Source organism: Pipistrellus hanaki, assembly GCF_964339955.1.
Source record: "Pipistrellus hanaki genome assembly, chromosome: 14".
Lineage (NCBI taxonomy): Eukaryota > Metazoa > Chordata > Mammalia > Chiroptera > Vespertilionidae > Pipistrellus > Pipistrellus hanaki.
In genome coordinates, this window is record NC_140516.1 from 23,466,880 (window position 1) to 23,483,833 (window position 16,954).

General features: G+C 39.3%; 1 protein-coding gene across 8 annotated transcripts in view; it reads left to right on the top strand.

The window, feature by feature from the left end:
- RHOBTB1 (Rho related BTB domain containing 1) overlaps positions 1-16,954 on the top strand; it is a 64,520-nt gene that overhangs the window by 19,885 nt on the left and 27,681 nt on the right. For 7 of the 8 annotated variants that reach the window (XM_084903959.1, XM_084903954.1, XM_084903958.1 and 4 more), the window contains 2 exons: positions 5,562-5,763; positions 6,130-6,233. In XM_084903959.1, the coding sequence (XP_084760085.1) occupies positions 5,572-5,763; positions 6,130-6,233 (296 nt within the window). In that variant the 5' untranslated portion in view covers positions 5,562-5,571. Of the gene's footprint in view, positions 1-5,561; positions 5,764-6,129; positions 7,318-16,954 lie in introns of those variants that run through there. The other variant, XM_084903961.1, reaches the window with a different exon arrangement.

A 16,954-nucleotide genomic window follows, 5' to 3' on the forward strand; every position in this document is an offset into this window, starting at 1 on the left:
GAAAGGCACTGAGTAGCAAACATTTAGAATTTGGGAAGCCAAATTGTGTGTCTAAATCATGCTATGTTTGTTTCCTATATCTGCTGTAATAAATCACCAAAAATTTAGCAGCTTAAAACAACACAGATTTATTATCTTATAGTTCTGGAGGTCAGAAATCTGAAATGGTTCTCATTGGGTGCAAGTCCAGGTGTTGGCAGGCTGCATTCTTTCTGAGACTCTAGAGGAGCATCTGTTTCCTTGCCTTTCCAGCTTCTAGAGTTCACTTGCACTCCTTGGCTTATGGCCCTGTCTTCCATCTTCAGAGCTAGCAGTGTAGCATCTTCATATTTTTCCCTGACTCTGACCTTCTTACTCCTCCTTCCACATGTAAAGGGCCCTTGTGACTATATTGAGGCTTCCCCCAATAATCCTATATAATAAAAGTCTAATATGCTAAGTGTCCAGTCGTCCGGTCATCTGTTCAATCAAAGCATAATATGCTAATGATATGCTAAGGCTGCTCAACCCGCTTGCTATGACATACACTGAGCACCAGGGGGCAGACACTCTGACCAGTAGGTTAGCTTGCTTCTGGGGCCTGGCCCATTAGGACTGAGGGAGACAGGCCAGAAACACCCTGGATCTTCCCAAGGTCCCTTCCCACTAGCCGACCTCCCATGTCCCTTCCTGGCCCCAATCATGCCCTGGTGGGGTCCTCAGCCTGGCCTATGCTCTCTCGCAATCTGGGACTCCTCAAGTGACGTCAGAGAACTGGTTTTGGCCCAATCCCACAGGCCAGACTGAGGGACCCCACTGGTGCATGAATTTGTGCACTGGGCCTCTAGTTCAAGATAATCTCCTTGTAGTAAGGTCAACTGACTAGCAATCTTAATTTCATCATCCACCCTAATTCTACCCCATGTCATGTAATGTAACATACTCATAGGTCCCAGAAATTAAGACAAGGATATCTTTGAGGGATCATTATTCTGCCTACCACACATGTAATGCATTACAAGGTGTTGAAGGTGATGATGAAGAGAGAAGTTGGCATGAACCTGTCAACCCTAGGTGGAAAATACCATCCATCCATATCAGGCACCAATATCAGGGGCCTATAACCTGGTATTTGTTGTGTGTGTGTGGTTTTTTTTTTAATGGAGGACTCAATATGCTGGAGTTTTTCCATGGGTATGTTTCAGTTAACAAATGTATGTTTGCTGCATAACAAATCACCCAAAACTTGGTGGTTTAAAACTACAACCTACTCTCATGATTTTGTGAGATATAGCTAGGTGATTCCTGGGCTGGTTTTATCTGGACTTGCTCATAAAGCTACATGTAACAGGAGAGATGGCTGAGCTGGAAGATCCAAGGGCTGGGCTGCCTCAGTTGTTCTCACTGTGAATTCCCATCCTCTTAGGCTGGGCCAGCTTCCTTGGATGATAGCTTCAGGACAGCATTCCAATAGCCTGAAGGTGGAGCGCAGTGATTCTGGGCCCCCACAGCATCACTGCCACATCCTTTGGGTTTGGCCAAACAGTCACAAGGTAAACTCATATTCAAGAGGACAGGAAATAGACTCCATGTCCTGATGGGAGTTGCTGCAGTGGCCATACTTCATCTAGCACAAGTTGTGAAAATAGGAATTTTTGCTCTGAGAGTAGGATTTTGAAATTTGAGATTTCAGAGGCAAAATGTTTCTGAATGACAAATATGAATGGCTCATTAGAGTGTGGCAGATATCACTAGTGTTGAAGAGGTAAAGAAATTGTGAGGCTAGGGTGTGGGGTACATCCTCTTGTGGACACAACAAGACTTGATGATGATGGTTATGGTGAATGTGGAGGAAGGATCTGCGGTTCAGGAGATGACAGTAATAATGCCATGGGCAGGTGTGGGATAATCAAGCCAGATAGGGCTAATTAATAGCCAGAAGATCATGACCACTGTGTTCTAAGTCAGCCTATGGATGGTGGGTATTGCACCCAGAGCAGCAGCCACCATGTGCCACCTATTTGTCACCTTCCACATTGCCTTATTTACTTGCCAGTCTTTAAATAAGCATACCATTTCTGATTTCCTGCCATAGTAACAGGTTACTAATGTCAGTTATTCTAAGTTTTCTTTCTCTTTTATACTTTCCTTATCTCTTCAGATATGTATCTAAAGGCAAAAGGGTATCTGCTCAGATCTGCATGATACATGATGCTGAAATTTATTAACAGTCCTAAATGAATACTATTTATTATTCTCATGCTAGGTAAATAAAGATCAGAAAGTAGATAGTCATTATCCAGATGGTCAGTGCCAGATATGAATAAATTAGAGCCCCTAACATGTAAAGGAAAATGAAATTGCATATTTCCATAATTACCACCATAGTTTAATGCTCATTTGTTTATATGTAACAGATGAACAATCATTTTACAACAATGCATGTGTAGCATGAGTTTACATCCTTGGCTGTGACTTCATGCCCTTAAAATGCTTTTTAGATTACAACAAAGTAAATTTCTTCCCAAAAGAAAAGATCTTCAGTGTTTGAAAATCCAGAAAACCATTCCTGAAAATTAAATTCCATGTCTAAAGTGAGTGACCTAGGCTATGAATATTTAATTTCTGCCTTTTATTTCCTTTATATGCTCTCCCCTTTGCACAATGTTCAGCACCTTTGGCAGTCACTTTGGTGTCTAGCAGATTTCTAGAGATTAGACAACTCACCGATGTTATTCTCACCTTTGACACATATTCTTTTAAGGACTGCACATGAGATGTGTCTATAAATAAGTAATGATATTTTTGTAATCGTAGCCTTAATATAAAGCTGGGAAAGCGTTGGCTTCCTCAAATAGTGTCCTGAAAGAACTACACATCTATTCCACCTGAGCTGCCATGTTTCAAATCATTGAGGGGAGAGGAGATTACTCTTTTGGAGCTGCTAACAGAGCTACTTTGCAAACCAACAAGAAAACCAATTGTATTTTTTTCCATATCTCAATTTTGACTAAATCCAAGCATTCTTCAAATTTTAGGGATTGGCTCTCTATAACTTTTAATTATTTAAAACAGCAGTCACCAACCAGTGGTCCGGAGACCACTGGTGGTCCATGAGGTCTGAAAGGTTGGGGACCACTGATCTAAAACATAAAATAAAATTCACTCTTAGAAGAGTGAGGTTTTCCTTCCATCTCTTAGGGCATTCCAAATAATATAACTCAGTTTCCAGAGTGTGAGGCTCCAAATGGAACCTGTTTTTCTGGCACAGGCTACCCCATGCTAATATCCCCAGAAACTTATAAAGACTATTAAGAAGTGTTACCATTCTCATTCCAGAAGCTAGAAATGCCTCCTAAAAATATTTTTAAGCTACCTTTCTAACTCTGTTATATTTAGGTAATTATATCCTCCTCCCCACCCAGAATCTTTTCTGCCTTCTTTGTATACAGTCACCAATGTCCATCTTGTATTTCCATTCTGTTTTTCAGTAACTTACCCTCTAATTGCTCTTCTAGAATATATTCCTTTTATATATCTTTGTGCGAAATCAAGTGTATGGTTTTGCATCCAATTCTGGCCTTCCACCTGACTCAATTTTGCTGTCATGTAAAGGCATTCATCTTCAGTATCATGATTATAATTCTTGAAGTCATCTGTGTGTTGGGGATTCAAAACAACAGTTCACCTAATCCTCACAACAGCCTCAGGGGATTCCCACCTCACAGATAAGGAAGCTGAGGCTCACAAAGAGGAAATAGCTTGCCAAGTCAATGACTGCAAAATGGGGACCAGGATTCAAACTCACATCCATCTAAGGCAGGGATTTCTCAGCCTCGACACTATGGCATTTGGTTATGGGGGCTGTACTGTGCATTCCACTGTGTTCAGCAGTACTTCTGGCCTATGCCCACTAGAAGCCAGTAGCACTCCCCCAACCCCATGTGACAACCCAAAATGTCTCCAGACTTTGCTAAATGTTCTCTACTTAAGACCCACTGATCTAATGCCATAGTCATGCTTTTGCCATCTTATACTATTAAATAGGGAACAGGTAAAACCATGGAATGTCAAGGCTAGATTTTAAAGATAAATATTAGGAGTTACCATATCTGGCTGATCCTCAGAATTGGAGATTTCTTTTCCCACCTGAGACCTTCAGAACAGCATTTGACAGGTGAGGGGCAGGTGTCTATTTTAAACCCTTCCTTTGTGTAGGAGCCACAAATCAGATCCTAACCTCATCACATATCTGTTCCTTGAGTCACTCCATTCCCATCAAATAATTCTCCAGCCTCTGGTCTGTCACCTCCTGTGATGGTGTTACAGGAGACAAGTTTATTTCCAGATAGTCCCAACTGAAAAAGCATTCTTCTTCATGTTCTTCCTTCTATCTCTCCCTCTATTCTCTTATTCTCACACTAGGCAAATGGTCACTTTTCTCAAATCAGTTGAATTAAACACTTATAGAGTTCCTATTACGTATCAGGTCCAACAATTTCTTTACCACTATGGCCATTAAATCCATTATCGGCTCTTTAAAAATGACCATATAACCAGTGTTCTCAATTTAACAATAGACTTCCTCAAAAAAGCAGTTCCAATTCATTAAAATCTTAAAGTCTTAAAATGGTTGGCTGTCCATCTGGTCTCTACCAGGAAGCAGTCTGCTCTGCCTTTTGTGGAGGCTCTTATACAGAAAGCAAAGCTAACAGCTGCTCTTCCTCTTCCTCTTGAAAGATCTTCAGTATTAGAAAATTCAGAAAATCGGGCCAGCAACTCTCTTTAAACCTTTTTTTGATGGTTTTAGGAAAACTCCCAAGTAGTTCCTCATCCTGGTAAAATCATTCTTTACCAAATGTGCCAGATTTCTTGATAAAAACACAGAAAGGAGAATAAAATATATATTGCTTAATGGTGCCCCTTGTGGGAGTATATTTTTATGAACTTGATTAATACAAATAAATGGATAAATATAAAAAGTTGATTTTATTAATGCATCAATCAATAAAATTCCAATTCACTCTTCAGTAATGTTGGATAGTGCTGTCTGCTTGCACTTTGGAGTCTCCTCTAAGTCACCATGATAGTTGAGAATTTATAGAAAACTGCTTTCCAGCAGGAGATACTAGATCATTGGAAGACTGTGATGGTATGGGCACTAGTATTGCCAAGGCAGCCTCTGCCCTCGTGTCTCAGGCTAACCCTGCAGGTGATGAGTCTCTTTAGCCGTCAACATGAGTAGCTGGTGAGCTATAAATGTGTCCCAGCAGCTGACTAGTCTGGATGGCTCTCCCGTAGGCAGGTTGTGTTTAGAGAAAACCAAGGAGAAAATAACATGTTAACCGGAATAAACCTTTAGAGGTCAAAATAACAATCCGGTGTTTTTTTACTTGTGTGAGATATAAAAAGAAAACCTGGGTTTCTCTTAGGCTTAGTATAAACTTCCAAACTTCTTGCTTATGCTTGGTTACCTCCAAAGCAGTTCCTGGACAAAGAGAAAACTGCCTGAACCCCTCAGGTCTTTGATTGCCCCGGAAAGCCCTGGTGTCTTTAATGTGGTATCTACTCTCTTCTTGCAGGGTTTTATAAATGGACACTGACATGGACTACGAAAGGCCCAACGTTGAAACCATCAAGTGTGTGGTCGTGGGAGACAACGCCGTGGGGAAGACACGCTTGATCTGTGCCAGAGCATGTAATACGACGCTAACGCAGTATCAGCTGCTGGCCACCCATGTACCAACCGTGTGGGCAATTGACCAGTACCGGGTCTGCCAGGAGGTAAGACGTACAGAGTTCCTTTAGAATCCTCAGGGCACATCACCGCTACTGCCTGTCTGATTTTAAAGGGAGGGAAGGGGCAATTTGTACAATACATTCAAAATAAAACTAGCATTTGTAGGGCCATAAGAGAAAATAAAAGCGAAATGCAAATTTGGGAGGATGGCTATGGGGTCCTGAATGAGGTGGGTTTGAGTCATGTGATTCCAGGAGGAGAACTGAGCTGAGGTTAAGTCCGGTTAGGGAAAATGAGAAACCTAAATGCAAGTTGGAGTCGGTGGACATTGAGGGGTGCTGGCCCAGACATCCTTCCCTAGGGAGCCTTTGAGTGCCACTGAGCACGAATGCTCTCTCTCTCTCCTGCAGGTTTTGGAACGTTCCCGGGATGTTGTTGATGAAGTGAGCGTTTCCCTCAGGCTTTGGGATACTTTTGGCGATCATCACAAAGACCGGCGCTTTGCATATGGCAGGTAAACCAGGACTATGCAGCGCGGTTGAGCTTGAATACAATTTCCTTTCCAAAACCCACAGTTGCTTCATAACTCAACAAAAACCACATCATATGGCCTTGAAATATGTTGGGTTCTGCAGTGTGTCTAAGAAAAGACAAAAAAAAAAAACAAAAAAAAAAACCACAACCCAAAATGACGTTGTTTCCTGTTGTCAAGAAAAGCAGTGTGCCTGGCCACTCTGTTCCTCCCAGGAAGTACTTGACTAAAAACAACCAGAGTGCTAGTTAAACAGGGGTGTTTGTAAGAGGAAGATTCTTTTGGGCCCTCAGCCTTGGGCTGCTTTGATTGCTGTTTTCCTGGATAATGCTTTATTTGCCTTCTGTTAAAATGTTTTTAAGTTTTCTGAGCACATGACCACCCCAGCTCTAAAGGTCTCTTTGGTCTTTTCATGACCATATTTGCAGAGTCGGATGTTATTTGCTTTGGGCTTTGTTATCTGAAAAGTCTATTACTTTTATGTGAAGGTCATTTTTAAAAAGAAAGAAAAATATCTCTGAAGTCCTTCAAAAGACACATTTCCAAAATGATCCGAAGCATTAATATAAGAAAGCGAAGAAGGGAAAGTTCAGTAAAGGGAAGCTTAATCTGGAAGGACACGAGAAGGAATATGCCTTAAAATATTTAGCAACTTCTTGTCACCAAAACTCCAACAGCCTTCATGACCTTAACTTTAAGCCTATCATAGAGAATGTGTTAATATCTATCAAAATCCAAATAAGGAGAACTTCTTACCCCTTACTTATAAATTAACACCTTTCATTTTAAGTTTAGAATTTAGGTTTTGTGGATCAGCTTATCCCTTGTCAAAATCAAACATGGTGTTACCTCATAGGGTTGAACTAAATATTTAGCTACTCCAAACACAGGAGTTGCTCCTTGGTATTGAGGTAAGCTTTTCTGACCGTCCCCTCTATCCCTTCAAGCCGGTAGTTCTCTGCAACCCCTGAGCACCCTTCTACTGGCATTTCTCCAAATGGCCTCAAATACTGAATAAGCCGCTGAGAAGCCGTTCACACACTGAGAGAATCTGCAATTTAGACAGGTCTGTTTAAGGGGATTCAGAAGGAGGCATATGAAAGTAAAGCTTTAACTTTAACAAAAAAATTTTGGTAACAAGGTCTTTGAACTTGGATACTTGTCTTCTCCTTAAGTTTTGTTTTGTTGTTTTTTCTTTCCAGGATGGTCTTGATTTTTATCTTAGTTGCCATGTTAGTTTTTTCCCATGTTAGTTTGTTTCTTTTGTCCAATTATTACACACACACACACACACACACACACACACACACACACACACACGGTAATTAACCTGCTTATAAATACCATGCAAACACATTTGTAATATCTATAGTTTCAGGGAAGCATAATAAAATGATGACTTGAAGCAAAGTAAGAATAGATACGGTAAATTTCAAAGGACTCTTTATATATACCCCACTTCTAAAAAAGTGTTGTGAGAATGATTGGTCTAATATGAGCCTGCTGAGACTTTGGGTTTTGCTTCTGTAGGTTGGTTCGATAACTCAGTGGTTTGCTGCCACTTGAAATTTATGCTTTTAAAAACATGAATTTTAACTTGGGTCCACAGGGTAAAAGTCGCATTGTGGTCCTGATAGGGCTGCTTCATTATCCTGTGAGGTTCCTGTTTAGGATTGATGGATTGGCACAGTAGCCGTCATTGACCTAATACTGACAGGCATCTACACTGGGCCTCCCCCGGCTCCCTAATGTATCTAAGGTCACTTTACCACTTGTCATGCCTGTGCTTATTCACCAACAAAAACAAGCTGTTCTTGCATGTGACTCCAGCAGATCAAAGTGCATTGTTCTGCTCCCTTGTCTGTCTGTCTGGTTTGGTTCTATCAACTGTAACCAGGTCCCCTTTGATGGAAACAGGACATGCTTTCCAAGCCAAGTCTAGTTCTCCTAACAACACACGGGGCTTCAGGAAACATCCCCGTTTTTCTGGCCCAGCTCTCCGTGGGCCTCACTTCATGTGCATGTTTGTACCTTGTACTTCCTCTGTCTTTTCCAATTCTCCACAGCCTCCAGGCATCCTGTACAGGCTCCACTACTGGTAAAACACAAATGCTCCTGTCTTGGACTACAGATCTTTCTGTAAATGATAAAAATGTAATACCCTATTGATGCAGCACCAACATATTACATTTTATGGAAAATTCTGATAGTAGTAGTTTTTATTTATTTATTATTTTAATATATTTTTATTGATTTCAGGGATGAAGGGAGAGGGAGAGAGATATACAGAAACCTCAATGGTGAGAGAGAATCATTGGTTGGCTGCCTCCAGCATGATCAGAGATCAAACCTACAAGCCGGGCATGTGCCCTGACCAGGAATTGAACCTTGAGCTCAACGCTCAACCACTGAGCCACTCTAGCCGGACAGAAGTTTCTTTTATTCAGTGTAAGGCTCCGACCACTGCATTTAATGGCTATGTGAAAGCTGTTGAATTATTTTATGGCTTTTATTTTTAGCTATATATCATTCATGAAGAAGAAAAAAATCCTAATTACAGTTCCTGACAACTTTGGTTTGCAAACCTATTTTTTGACTGATGTTTTTACTATGCTTGGTGTGAATTACAAGTCAGTGAGATGTGATATATTCTTTATACTAGTACTTGGAAGTGTATTTGAAACCTTTTTGAAATAATTCATTTGATTCTTGTGGTGACAGTGAGAGAAACCAGATTCCTACCAAGATGCCTTGGACTTCACCTAAAGTTTCCTCTGCTCCTTAGTACCAAACTAGCTAATAATTTGCCCTCTCAAACATTCTTTGGCATGGACAAGCAGAGTGGGTCCTGGGGACACAGGAGAGTGTCAGTCTGCTCACTTTAATCTGTAGTTTTACTAACATAGTGTAACTATAACCAGAATGGCTTTGCTCTTTTTTTATGGTAGTCAACTATTCAACCCATTTCTTTTTAGCCAACTAGAAAAAATAGCAGAATAATAGCTCTAATTTATCCAAGGCCTATAATGTGCCAGTCAAAATATTTGATGCTTTGCCAACATTAACTTTGTTCATCCTTTTAGGAACCCTAGGAGGCAGAGGTTATTTGCAGGCTGCATACAATTGAGTCGAGTTGTGTTCCTTCACTTGCCCAATAGTGAATTTCCGAGGTGGATTTAAATCAGTGTTTCCCAAACTTCTCTCATGATGAGAATCACCTGGTGGAGTTGTTAAAACACAGATTCATGAATCCCAACTAAGAAGTGCTAAACTAGAATTTTTGGGAACATATAGGTAAAATTGCATACCTAACTTAGTGCTCTGTATATAACATCTGTCTTAGAGCACTAGTTAAGTATACAATTTTACCTATATGTTCCCAAAAATTCTAGTTTAGCACTTCTTAGTTGGGATTCATGAATCTGTGTTTTAACAACTCCACCAGGTGATTCTCATCATGAGAGAAGTTTGGGAAACACTGATTTAAACCCAGCTCTGCCTGACTCCTGGCTCTCACTCTTCCTACTATACCAGGCTGCCTCAGCCTCATTTTAAACAGAGTGCAGTTGAAAAACCACTCCACCTGGATGAGCTAAGTGTCTGTGTGCTGTTTCATATTTGTGCAAAGATTTAGGACTTGAAGAGATCTCAAGAGGTCACCTAGTTGAATTATTTTCTTTAGAAAGGGAAGTCATCCATCCAAGAAAAAATACTGAGAGGAGCCCTGTGTTCACTGGAGATGGAAGGGAGCAGAGTAGCAGCATCACCATCCCAGCACTTAACACATGTGAAATCTGTCAAAGCCTCTCTTGTCTGGAGTGAATGACTCCAACTCTCATGCAGCCTGTCTTCCCACCACCTACCTTCTATCCACTTTTGGGTGAACTTTTGAAGCTCTTTTCTGGATCTTTTTAAATGTCAAGAACAAGACTGTACATAGTAACTATGGCTGTGATCAGCTGCTCTCTTTTTTGGCAAGAAAAGAGCCTCTCTTTAAAGGGATATCACTCAACTCGGAGTTTATCCCTGGAACTATTACAAGAATGAAATGTTCACACTTAGGTACCCGGCACTGAAAATGTAGACAAACAGGATGGGCTCTGCCTTCAACAGGACATCTGGGCCCCTCTATTCCTCTCTGATAGTCACACCACACATAAATGATTATAAAGTGTATTGCTTCCTTTCCTTGGAAACTTCCAGCACTGATCTGTCTCAGGCCCTTCAAACCACTGAATAAAGCCTATTGTGCTGGAGGTGGTGGTGACAACAGCAGCCACAATTAAATCGGGGCTCCCCATGAGCCAGGCCTGTGATAGGTGCTGTATAAATCTCTTCCCATGTATACCGAAACCGGTTTGGCTCAGTGGATAGAGCGTCGGCCTGTGGACCGAAAGGTCCCGGGCATGGTCATGTACCTTGGTTGTGGGCACATCCCCAGTAAGGGGCATGCAGGAGGCAGCTGGTCGGTGTTTCTCTCCCATCGATGTTTCTAACTCTCTATCCCTCTCCCTTCCTCTCTGTAAAAAATCAATGAAATATTTTTTTTTTTTTAAATCTCTTCCCACGTCATTCCTGATGTGACCCTGCAAAGAAAGTTCTCTTCATAGTTGAGCAAACAGGCACAGAAAGGGACCAAGGTCAGACAGCTAGGAGACAGTAAAACTGAACTTTTCCTGTATCTTCCTTTGCACCATGCTTTTTGGCTGATGATGATGCTTGATCAGAAATTTACTTTAAATTCATTCCTGGTGTAGTCTAATTCTTATGCTGTTTTGTTTTTTTTGTTTGTTTGTTTTTGTGGACACTGAAGACCAGTATTCACCATCTGCCACCAGCTCTAATATTCCATTGTTCCTCTTAAGTTTTTATACATAGCAAATAGCCAAATTCTTTATGTGCATCTAAAACTAGCTAAAAATGAGTCCTTTTACTTCCAGTAAAAATGATACATTCAAGTGAACTTTCCGAGTCTGAGTAGAAATCTTGGGTACAGATGGCCCTTCATTTCTGCAGGTTCCAAATCCATAAATTCTACCAACAATGGATTGAAAATATTTGGAAAAACAATGTTAATGTTGTTGCTGGCATGTACTATGAAGTTAAGCTGGCATGTACTATGTAGATAAGCCTAAAAATGTACGGACATTTTTCCTTATTATTCCCTAAATAATACAGTATAACAACATTTATAAGCACTCATATTGTTTTACATAATATAAATAATCTAGAGATTAAAGTATATAGGATGAAATGCTTAGGTTACCTGCAAATACTACACCATTTTTACATAAGCGATTTGAAAACCCTCAGATCGTGGTATCCACAATGGGTCCTGGACCCAATCCCTGTGGATACTGAGGCGTGACTATTTTAATAATGGCATGCTTTCTCCCCAAAATTTAACTTAAACATGCAGAACTACTGTACTTGCCCTTATACTCAGCAGTTTCTAATCATATTTTCAGTCTAGTTGGAATCCATTTATTCTATAAATTATTCTTACACCCTGTTTTTTCCCAAATATCATTAGCTCCTATGAAAAGTACAGTATATGTTTTAAATGTTAACATTAATTAGAGCCGTGGTTTCTGTGTGTCTTAGGTAACTGATGTTTCATATTGAAGGCACATGTAATAATAAGATACGGCATGATTACATCCCAATTTGAGTTCTCGCTTGAGCTCCTTTAAAAAATTCAGGATTATGGGTTTGTGTCTTTGTCTGGGATTAGCTGTACTTGTGGTTAATGGTGAGGGAGAAATCAGAAACTACTAATGCATCTAGAGAGAGTATTTTGAAGTAGCTCTTATTGTTCATGGCACATTCTAAACGCTGAGCCAGAAGTAGCATCCTAATGATGATTTCAGGATGGCAAAAGGCCTGTTTGAGAGAAACATATCAAAGTGAGGTGGACCAGGGCCAAGACTAGGGTGAGGTGAGTAAGTCATTCCACCTCAGCATAAAATATAAATAATAATGCTTTTTAAAAGATAGGAGCACTATTACTGGGTGTTTTTTTGGTGGTTTTTTTTTTTTTTTTTTTTTTTTTTTTTTTGTGTGTGTGTGTGTGTGTGTGTATTTTTGTGTGTGTGTGTGGGGGGGGGTGGTTCCTGCCTCAGACTCAGTATTGGCACTGTTATTGGTCTTGATTTTATTTAAAATTTTGGTATTTTGTTTATCATGGATTTTTTTTCCTGTGATTTTTTTTAAAGAAGTGTTTCGTCTGGATTACTTAAATTTTTGGCATTTCTATAAGTTTTGCACTTGAGGCAAATGTTAAACTCTCTTCACCCAAGACCTGGCCCCAGTGGTGGACTTCATAAATTGATAGCAAGGTAGCAAAGGGAGGAAAGTTAGCAATGCATGTCTCTTTATGGGAAAGTAATCCAAACCACATTTCCACATGTGTAGTACAAAGAGACCTAGGAAAATTCTTGCAACTTTTGTCTTAAAGATACTTAGTTCTGCCCTAGCTGGTTTGGCTCAGTGGATATAGAGTCAGCCTATGGACTGATGGTTCCCAGGTTCCATTCTGGTCAAGGGGCACATGCCTGGGTTTCAGGCTCAACCCCCAGTAAGGGGTGTGCAGGAGACAGCCAATCAGTGACTCTCTCTCATCATTGATGTTTCTATCTCTCTCTCCTTCTCCCTTCTTCTCTGAAATCAATAAAGACATTGTTTAAAAAAAGATATTTACTTATATGTAATGATGTGGCTTAAAGGACTAAGACCTGCCTAGGTTATCGAAAACAGTAGAAAGACATAAAAGAAACAGTTCGTTGGACCCAGGGACAAGAATAGTTGTTCCCTAAGAGGTTAAACTAAAACTGCTAGTTCTCATACTTGAGTATGCCTAAGCATCCTGGTTATTTTGGTTTCAGAGTCCTGGGGAGAGATGAATCAGCAAATTTTAGCTAGTGTTTGGATGATTATAAAGCAGATGGTCCTTCAGTTATGCTTTGGTAAACACTGCCGTGGAATTATCATGATGCTCTTTACTGAACCTCGGCCAAAAGGGAGGAATCTCTGGAAGATTAAAAAGAGAACTTGAGTGTAAAGGAAACCACAGAATACATGCTTTGTGGTTCCATTTGTATAAAATTCTAGAAAATGCAATCTATAATGATAGAAAGCATATTGTTGGTTGCCTGGGAAACAGGAGGAAGGGAGGAATAAATTACAAAGGGACACAGGTAAACTTGGGGGTGATGGGTGACTGTTATCTTGATTGGGATGATAGTGCCAAAAGGTGCATAGTATATTTCTATTTTATCTCCAAGTGTTTTTTTTTTTTAAATAGAAATATTTTATGGCCAATAAAAGTAGTCTATGATATGCAAGAAAATTTGCATGGTAACCAATATATGTTTTATTTATAGAACTTAAAGTTCTCATTGAAAACATAATCATTTGTGTGAATTTCGAATTGGGTGGGAATGTGACCAGATTTTTAATAGCAGAATATGAGAAATAGGATGGTTTTAGAAAGTCAAAGCTAATAATGGGACACTATCAAATTGTCCCCAAATCATGCTGGTTCCTATTTCCAAAAGACAGAGCGCTCAGATGTAAGATTATAGTCTGACCAAGTGGCGTGTGTCTTTGGATGTGGTTATGTGTGTATCTTTTTCTAAGGAAATTATTTTGACCAGGTACCCTGTGATAGCCAAATAGAGAACAACACGTTCCATGAAAGTTTTCAAATCTCCATCAAATAGCAACAATTTAGTCTTTTCTAGTGGGTTTGTTCTGGAACTGGGGGATACAGTGGTTCTCTGGGAGCATACAAACAACCTCTTCCATTTGGGACTCAGCCACTCTGGCTGGGAATTGGGTGCAGAGGGGAGCTCTCAGGAGTGTCCTCTCACTGGATTAAGCCCTAGGTAGAGGTGTGAGGTTCTACCCTTGTTAGTTTCTCTGGTTGAGTCCCAACCTACCTTTCCAGCCTCATCTCTTGCTGGCTGCATAACAAGATATTTATGGTTCCCCATCCTCTGTTGCTCTTGCCCACAAACATGCTTTACATCCACATGGAAAAATTACAGTTTATTCTTTACCTACTTAATTACCACTAATATTCTAAGAATTTAGATCAAGGGTCACAAAATCCCAGAAGTCCTCTTCATCCCTATCACCTTCCGAATCCAGGTGAATTATCTGTCCTTTATGCTCCTATACAATACCTTCACAAGTCTCTATTACAGCCACTATCACATTGTTTGAAATTGTTCTTTAATATTCTTTTCCCATCCCCTTTTCCTATCATTCCTTTTATGTTTAGAACAGAGTTTTTATCTTTCTATTCTATGTCCCCAGTGCCTGAACCTGGTACACAGCAGGAGCTTAATGAATGTTAGTTGCTGGAGTGCATGGATGTTATCAATTGATGTTATACAAGCCAGGGTTTTCTAAGGCACTTAGGAAGAAATATAATAACAAAAACCAAATTATTTCACAAATTGAATTTTACATTTGAACTTTTAAAATAAGAATAACAAATCTTGTGCCAACATGAAGGTTAGGAAGGTGGAAAACACTGATGCCAGGCCTCTCTTCAATGAATTAGTAAATGAAGAGACCAGCTGTGAAGCCAGGAGAAAAAGGAGGGAGGCACAGTCAGCCACAACCCCAAACCTCTCTTCATCCCCCCGTCCCCCTTCCCCCCTACAATATTTGGATGTGAAAATTTCTTTTGGAGTGACTTGTTTGAATGACTATTACTAAACAGAGAATTACTTATATTAATGCTAATGCTTTTCCAACTATAGCTTGGTTTCCTCTGGGTATCATTTCAAAGATCTTTATAAGAATCGTTTTAAAAATCATTATATATGTAATTATTTCATTTTCCCAAAGATGAGGCATTAAGGAGGACAATTAAAGTTGGATTATTACTGCTTTGTTTCCAAAACAAACAAAAATACATTAGACTAAATTCATATAAATAATTGATAAAATTTAAGGTGATGGAAATTTATGGATTGTATACTAAAGCATAGGTTTCAGTGATGCCAAATCATCTGGAACACAGAAAATATTTCTGGGCCATACTCCATGCCCTCCTCCGCCTGCTGTCCCACACTGTCCTTCCTGCTCTGAACTGGTACATCTTGTATTGTAACCAGAAGATTGAATATCCCAAGAGCCAAATTCCCGTGCCAGACTCAACCCTGTGTCCAGGATGAAATTGTCCTTGGGAAAAAGCAGTGCCAGATGAGATAGCAACAGGGCTTAATTGATGACTGGGGTCATTCGTGTTCAAAGACCTACAAGAATGCTTGCTGCTGCCCAAACACTGGCCATGGCTGGGGAAAGGGTTGTCTGTGGATCAACCCAGAAAAGCATTGATGAGCCCAAAAGATGCCACAAAAATATGAATAATGAGGCCACTAGATGGGTAAAAAGAATAAAAGACATATGCATTGTTCAATACATTCACATCTTGTGTTTTGCCTTCTTTTTTACCTTTTTTTCTATTATTACTTAATAACTACAAGCTTGACAACTTGGGTAAAATCTACCTAAGTAGATTTTCTTTATGGAGGAAGGAGAAAAAACATCAGTTTGTGATGGAATTTTCTGATGAAGAAATCTATTTCAGTCCATATAGATTTTTTCTTTTAAAGTAGGAGGTAAAATAAAAGACTGTTAAGTAATGCTACTGTGTCTTCAAAGGGTAATTCTATTGTCATCCTTCTGTAAATCCATATCATAAATGAATGAGCTGGTAAGTAAAAAGGAAAAGATCTCCTGATGAGAATGTTCTTTCTTCTGATTAGCTGTAATATAGAAGATATTTCCTTGGTGACTTTTGAACCCATAATCATATGTATCTGACAATAATTAGTACTTCATAGTTTACAAAACACTTCAACAAATGTTTTTTCAGTGAATCTTAACAAAAATCTATCAGTAACTTTTAATATTGGCCTTTCATTAGATTTCCATGATTATCCCATCACTTCATTCTCTCCTCAGAACTCATGTGCCCCCAGCATGTAGTGCATAGACCATAGTCAGAAGTACAAAGTATTGAATTACAGAAGGATAAAGCAAATTTTCAAATTCTCTTTTAAACTCATCACCTTGGCTATCTTTCTATTTTAGTGATTTTTTTTTAATTTGGTTTTTGGCTTTTTTTTTTTAATGATGGTCTGTAAAATAGGAGGTGTTACCTTAAGCCTTAATTCTATGTTACTAACACAGAATTAATTCTGAAAGTAGCTTCCCTATTTCTTTACATTTCCTTTGCTTCTGGAGATAATGTAATTCCTGGAAGAGATCATTAATCCATTATTCTGGTGTTATGAAAGTCTCCAATTAGATTGGGTAAGTGGGTTTTTTAGATAAATTCAAACAATTTAAAAACGACATTTCCTGACTAATCTCTGCTGTATACCAGAGATATTATATTGCCGTCTTTCAGCAATAATTGTCTGAAGAAAGAGAATAAGCTCACATTCTATTTTCATCCTTTATTAAAATTATAAAATATTTTAGGCCTATGTTTATTTCTTTTAGACTTTCAGTCTGCAAACATACTGGCATCTATATTTTTTATCCTACAATATCTCTAAGGCTTTTTATTTGATAAACAGTAACTGAAGGGCTCTTTTGTTACAAATGCCGTGTTGTGTACAATGGAAGACAAACTAATAGAAACACAACAAAATCCCTAAAAATGAAACTCACAATATAGT